A 6,000-nucleotide genomic window follows, 5' to 3' on the forward strand; every position below is an offset into this window, starting at 1 on the left:
AAAAAAGCACCTCCAAGCTCCCAGCTCAGGGGCAGAGGTCAGCCTCATGGGGAACCGAGGGCTTGTGGGCTACTCTCGGATGGGATCCCAATGGGTCTCAAAGGCATGAGATGGAAAGGAAATTCACTCTCACTGCAGAAGTGGGATTTCCAGGGCGTGGGGGTGGAGACTTGCTTTTCACATCCCCCTAGCTAACAGCAGCCTGGATTATCCACTTACTTTGCTTGAAGGTAACAAGTAGAGGGAGCCAGAGCAGAGCATCACTGTCCTTTTGTAAAGGTGTGGAAGGAACCAAATAGAAATGTTCGTAAAACTCTGTAAGTGGCCTCAAGTATCTATGCAACACAAAGTCAAAAGTTGTTGTTCTGTTTATAACTAGCCACCTACCAGTCAGCTAAGTCATGCAAATGAGCACTCGTGTGCACACACCACACCACACACACATACACACACACACACACACACACACACACACACACACACACACACACAGAGTTATCTTTCTAATTAAGAATACTTTTTAAATAACCAAGAATGCCAATATAACACCTCTCTGAAACAGAACGTTTATGAACACCTGTGCCTGGACATCTTTTCCAGCCATTTCCAGAGTGAGGATGTCGGGGAGAGGTCCTCTGCATATTATAAGCAAATGCCAGAGCCCCACTTCAGTGACTCAAAGCAGTACCTGCCTATTGTTGCTTTCCTTGCATGAATGTCACTCTCTAACGCAGAGAACACATGTGCAGTGCTGGGGACTTTCCTTCTAAAGTGACACTTAATTTGGCTACTTCGTACACTTCTCCTCTGCCTTTCAAACCACCTTTCACTTCTTCATACTCTTTCAGCTTCTCTCGACGGCCTTGGAAATCACAGTACTAACCCACACCCACGTGGTTGGTTCTACAGCCTGCTCCTGCTCAGTGACACTCAATGCATGTTCCTCAAAGCCTTCCGAGTGCGTTCATTAACCCTTCAGCTGCGCTCCGCCAATTTTTCCTTCCCTACTCCTTCCACCTCTTTTTGTTCCTTATCTTAAGTACAGCCTCCTAATTGCCTGTACCTAAGTGACAGTTTTTATCCTCGAGCTCCTGTGAGTGAAATGGTGGCCTCTTGGCTAACTGAATAATGTTCACAAGTCTGTGTGGTGTCTACATTCCATCTAAAACCACGTGGTCCCTCTTCCCAGTCAGAAAGACGTTGTCTATTTTGCATCTCATCTTTTAAGAATCTTCCTGAGCCTCCTTACGTCTCAGTGTCATTTTTCACTCTCCACTGCCTAGTAAGCACTTCCTGGGAAGCACCCAGTTCAGTTTCTGGCAGGTAACCTGACTGGTACCTTTATTGCTGAGTTAACCAAGGCTCCCGTTTTATGCATTTGCTCCATCTGGGCCATTTCTTCTTAAAACCAATTTAACCAGTTCATGAGAATAGACTAGCCAGAAAACCTAGTGTGCAAACCTGTTTGTCACCTCATCCAAATGAAGAAGGGACCAGGGAAGGAGTAAACAAAACAACGTGTTTTCATCCCAGAAGAGAGCAGGTGGTAATGAAGGGGTTTGCTTAATGGACACCTTCATAGTGTTCACTGGTATCAGAGAATATCGCTCCCTTCTCCAGATGGTAGGGCAAGCTCCCCAGAGTTTAAAAAAATAAAAGATGCCCAGTGCTCAAACGCTTTACTGACTTAGCTTCCCTGCAAAGAGCTGCGCACCCACCCCTCCAATGCAGGTGGCCTAGCAAGTCTTTTTTTCTGCTTCCTAGAGGCTGAGAGCAAGTCACCCTCTTCAAGCATTTAAGTAAATGCTGCTCAGAGCCTACCTGGAAGAATCTACCTGACAGATAGCCTGTCTCACATCAGGGTCAGCATCCCCATATACACCGCCACCCCCACCCCCCCTTTTGAACAAAGAAGCTGGACCTGTGTCTTGTGTATACCCCTACCCCTCCCCTAGGCCTGGGCTTTTCCAGCTGTGGCTTCTACAGGAGCTCCCAGCTATAGTAGGTGGCTTTCTTGTTTGCATGGAAGGACAATTTGTACTTAAAGGAGTCATTACTTGGATTCTTTTTGCATGCCCCCATCCCCTGATGACTACCGGCTCCATTGGCATAATTATAATTAGCTTGCTCTTCCGTCTTTCTTTTATGGTACCAGCTGGACAGACTGGTTCTCTTTACTGCCCAGATTGGTAGCAGGGTTGCCTGTGTGGAGATAGGTGACAGGCACCATGAAATAACAGATGGTGAATTCAGGGCTTGTTGGCAATCAGCAGGTTTTTGCTAATGACTTAATTAGCTATGCAAATTGTCAAATCAGTGTGAACATTGTTTTTATCGAAAACTTTACCTAAATTAATTACCATAATTAAGTAGCAGAGTGTCAAGGATATTGGCTGCATAAAAGGACCTGGCAGAGTAGAGAAGAGAGGAATTCTGTCTTCAATTAAAACGTATATCATCCTGGGAACAGAGTACTATCTGGAATGAGTTGTGTGGGTATTGCAGAATGCTACCTTACCTACCTGAGTGTCCCAGCTCTCTGCAAGTTGACAGGGCCACTCCTAAGCCCTCAGTGGAGGTGGCAATTTTTGGAAATATTGCCAAAAAGTTCCATAGCCCTCTCAAAAGTGCCCCGGGTCAGCAAGTTCAAAGCGTGGATTTTTTTTTTTAATTTTGAAAAATCCATTTTTTTATTTCTGCAGATTGCTAGCATTGCTCGTTCTCCGGTGTCAGGCTGCGCACTAAGGACATAAACTCGCGTGGTTGTTACACATCGGGAGGCGATGTTTATTTCCTGTAGAAATCCAATATGCGTCTCGGCCCCCCCGACATTGAGACTTGACCCGGTTGTACAGCGCACACAAGTGTGTCTGTCCTAGGTCCCCCGAGCTCTTCCCACTGTTGTTTTAAGCTGAGCTTCTCTCCCCTAAGGTTTCCCTGTAATAATGTCAGCTGCTGTTCACAGGATGTGATGGTGGTAGGAGAGCCAACTCTGATGGGAGGTGAGTTTGGGGACGAGGACGAAAGGCTAATCACTAGATTAGAAAACACGCAGTATGATGCGGCCAACGGCATGGACGACGAAGAAGACTTCAACAGTTCACCTGCCCTGGGGAACAACAGCCCGTGGAACAGTAAACCTCCCGCCACGCAAGAGACCAAATCAGAAAACCCCCCACCCCAGGCTTCCCAATAAGATGAGCCACCCGCACCCGATTCCGCTGTCCATAGGCCCCGCGGGATAGAATTCCAGTGGCAAATCCCTACTATCAGGAGAGGAAAGAGGTGAAATTAAAAACACGCAAACAAAACGTTTCCATACAAACATCTATTTCTAAACATAATGGCCTGATTTTTCTTTCTTGCGGGTTTTTTTTTTTCCTTTTTTAATTGAGAGAATTGTTCACTGAGACTCCATGGCCTCTCCTTGAACAGGCACTGTCCCTGACGGTAATTAGAGGCTTCACACACCTCCTGGCACGGTCTTACGTCCCTCTATGTGTTGAACTTGCTGTCCATGCGCCTGACGAAGGCCACGTTGTCCGAACGTGCTCAGGATTTCAGTAACATGCCGACCCCAGCTACAGATGACTTTTTAATATTGTAAAATATTTTCTGCTTTTTGACTTGCATTTGAGAGTTTCTTGTTTCAGTAAAAAAAAAAAAGAAAAGAAAAGAAAAAGAAAAAGAAAGAAAAGAAAAGAAAAAATCCATTTTGGGAAAGTAACTTAAATGTATATCCTCCTCCCTCCCACTTCACTTTCCATTGCTTTTCCATGTGGCAAGACCCCTATGAAGACACAGCTAGGTGACTTTCTGGCAAGCGGATGCTAATGGGTTCTTGAGTCTGAGTTGTTTCAATTTAGGCTAAGTACTGAAACAAGGAATCATCAAAGATATATGGGTAGATTTATTCTGTACACAAAGACAAATGGACCCTGGGAAATGTATGCATTTGTAAACTTGCTGTGGGTCCAAATATTTTCAAGCCATGTAATCCATTAATTTTGTGGGAAGCTTAATAAATCTGAAACTTTTTGTATTGCCTTTTTTTTTTTAATTGTATCTGAGTTGACTGGGTTTTGGTGTTTTGTTTTGTTTTGTTTTGTTTTTTTCTCCATGCTATATTTCTTGTATAGTATTTTGTAAATCTTTCACCTGGTTCTTTTATGGGGACTTTTCTTTTGGGGCAAGTTCAGTGTATTTATGTGAAACTTTATAAGAGAACTAATTTTTCCATTTGCATATTAATATGGTCCTCTATACATGTAAAGACACAGTAGCTCCGTGTGTCATAAACCAGCTGTATTTTATGTATGCTTTACTGGTAAGTGTGCCAATAATAAACTGTGTTAATGACCAAAGTGAGTGAATCTGGCTGCTGGTGTGAATACTTGTGACTCCACTTGCTCACAATTATGAGAAGTGTCGAGACTGGATTTAATACCCAGACTCCAAGTGGACTGGCATTATGATACCTGTGTGAAGCAAGCTCACTGCCCACAAACTTCTCTGAGGCAAATAACACTCACAGGCAGCAAGGCACATAAAATCAATTGGTTATAGTAGAGCTGGTCCTGGTGGCAAAGACGTGAGTGAGCTGGCACTGCCTTTGCTGGCTGTGGCATCGGGTGTGGTAGATAGGACAGTGGTGTGGTTGCAGAAAAGCTGGTGGGCTGACAAGCTCAGCTACCATGCAGGTCCAGATCTCAGTACTTTGAGTTAGCCCACCCTAACATCTACCCCATCTATGAATTGCTAGAGTGTGTGAAGGGACACTCCCCATGACACAGGCAGCAACAGGGTATCTGAGAGGAGTCCTGGTGAGGATCCAGTGTTGATAGTGTAACAGAAGCCAAAGGCCTCAACCAGACCAATGACTCATTGCAAGGACCATTTGCAAGGAAAGATGTTTGGACAAAAGAGTATACTGTGTAACACGCTGCAGCTTTCACAACAAGATGGGGCTTTGTTGTTGTTGTTGTTGTTGTTGTTGTTGTTGTTGTTTATTTTTATATGTTTGTATGGAGGTTGCAAGGGTGGAGAGTGGATATGGATAGCAAGGGATGGAGAACTAAGTGGGATTGGGGTGCATGATGTGAAATTCACAAAGAATCAAAAAGCTTTGTTGTAAGATATTATATATACAAGCTTCTTTTGATAATCCGTACATTACTTAACAAAAGACTTGACTTAACAGAATAATAATTTAAAAAAAGAAGAAGAAGAAGAAGAAAGACGGATTGGTTACTCACAAATTGTCAGCCAGAAAAGATGACAGGCTGAGATCTGTGCCAACCAGTCCTTCCAGGCCTAGGCTGCTGCCTAAGGCAGGCAGAGTATTGACTGCACATTCCTCTGACAGGTGCTAGAAAGCACACCCCTGCCTCTGTTCTATATCCTGGGTCACAGGGAACATTGGGACAACATGCAGAAGGGTATCTTTGTCTGTTTTGTGTTATGTTCCTATAACAAAATCCACAGCCTGGATGATTTATAAAGAGAAGAAAATTTCTTATCAACACTGAGGCTTGGAAGTCTGACACTAAGGTGGCGCCATCTGGCAAAGGCCATCTTTTGTCACCCCAAGGCAGAAGGTGAGAGGGTAAGAGTGGAGGGAGAGGAAGGAGCAAATGGTGCTCCTTTTCTGAGAAGCCCACCCCAGGATGGCTAATCCACACCTCTAATAATAGCAGACATAATTAATGGTGACAGAAGTCTAGTGACATCATAGTTTTATTCTTTGAGAAGGTCGTACAATGTATTTGATCCTTGGGAAGAGTTTACCCCCAATTCCTCACGGGTCCACTCTCTCAACTTGCCACCTTGTCCCAATTCCATGTCCTCTTTTTTCATGTTAATAGCCCAGCAAATCCAATTGGCACTGTCTATATACTCCTGAGTGTGGGTCCATCTCTGAAGTATGGTCTACCCACCAGAGGCTATACCCTTAAAAAAAAGAAAAGAAAAGAAAAAGAAAAAGCCTAAGTATTTCTACTC

General features: G+C 44.1%; 1 protein-coding gene across 10 annotated transcripts in view; it reads left to right on the plus strand.

Moving 5' to 3' along the window:
• Positions 1-4,373, plus strand: part of LDB2 (LIM domain binding 2) — a 389,066-nt gene extending 384,693 nt beyond the window's left edge. For 5 of the 10 annotated variants that reach the window (XM_084799110.1, XM_084799107.1, XM_084799109.1 and 2 more), the window contains exon 8: positions 2,966-4,373. In XM_084799110.1, coding sequence (XP_084655236.1) covers positions 2,966-3,196 — 231 coding nt within the window. In that variant the 3' untranslated portion in view covers positions 3,197-4,373. Of the gene's footprint in view, positions 1-2,702 lie in introns of all 10 variants that reach the window. The other 5 variants (XM_084799111.1, XM_084799113.1, XM_084799114.1 and 2 more) reach the window with 2 other exon arrangements.
• The last annotated feature ends 1,627 nt before the right edge of the window (positions 4,374-6,000 follow it).

This window comes from Acomys minous, assembly GCF_964271855.1.
Source record: "Acomys minous genome assembly, chromosome: 10".
In the NCBI taxonomy this organism is placed as follows: domain Eukaryota; kingdom Metazoa; phylum Chordata; class Mammalia; order Rodentia; family Muridae; genus Acomys; species Acomys minous.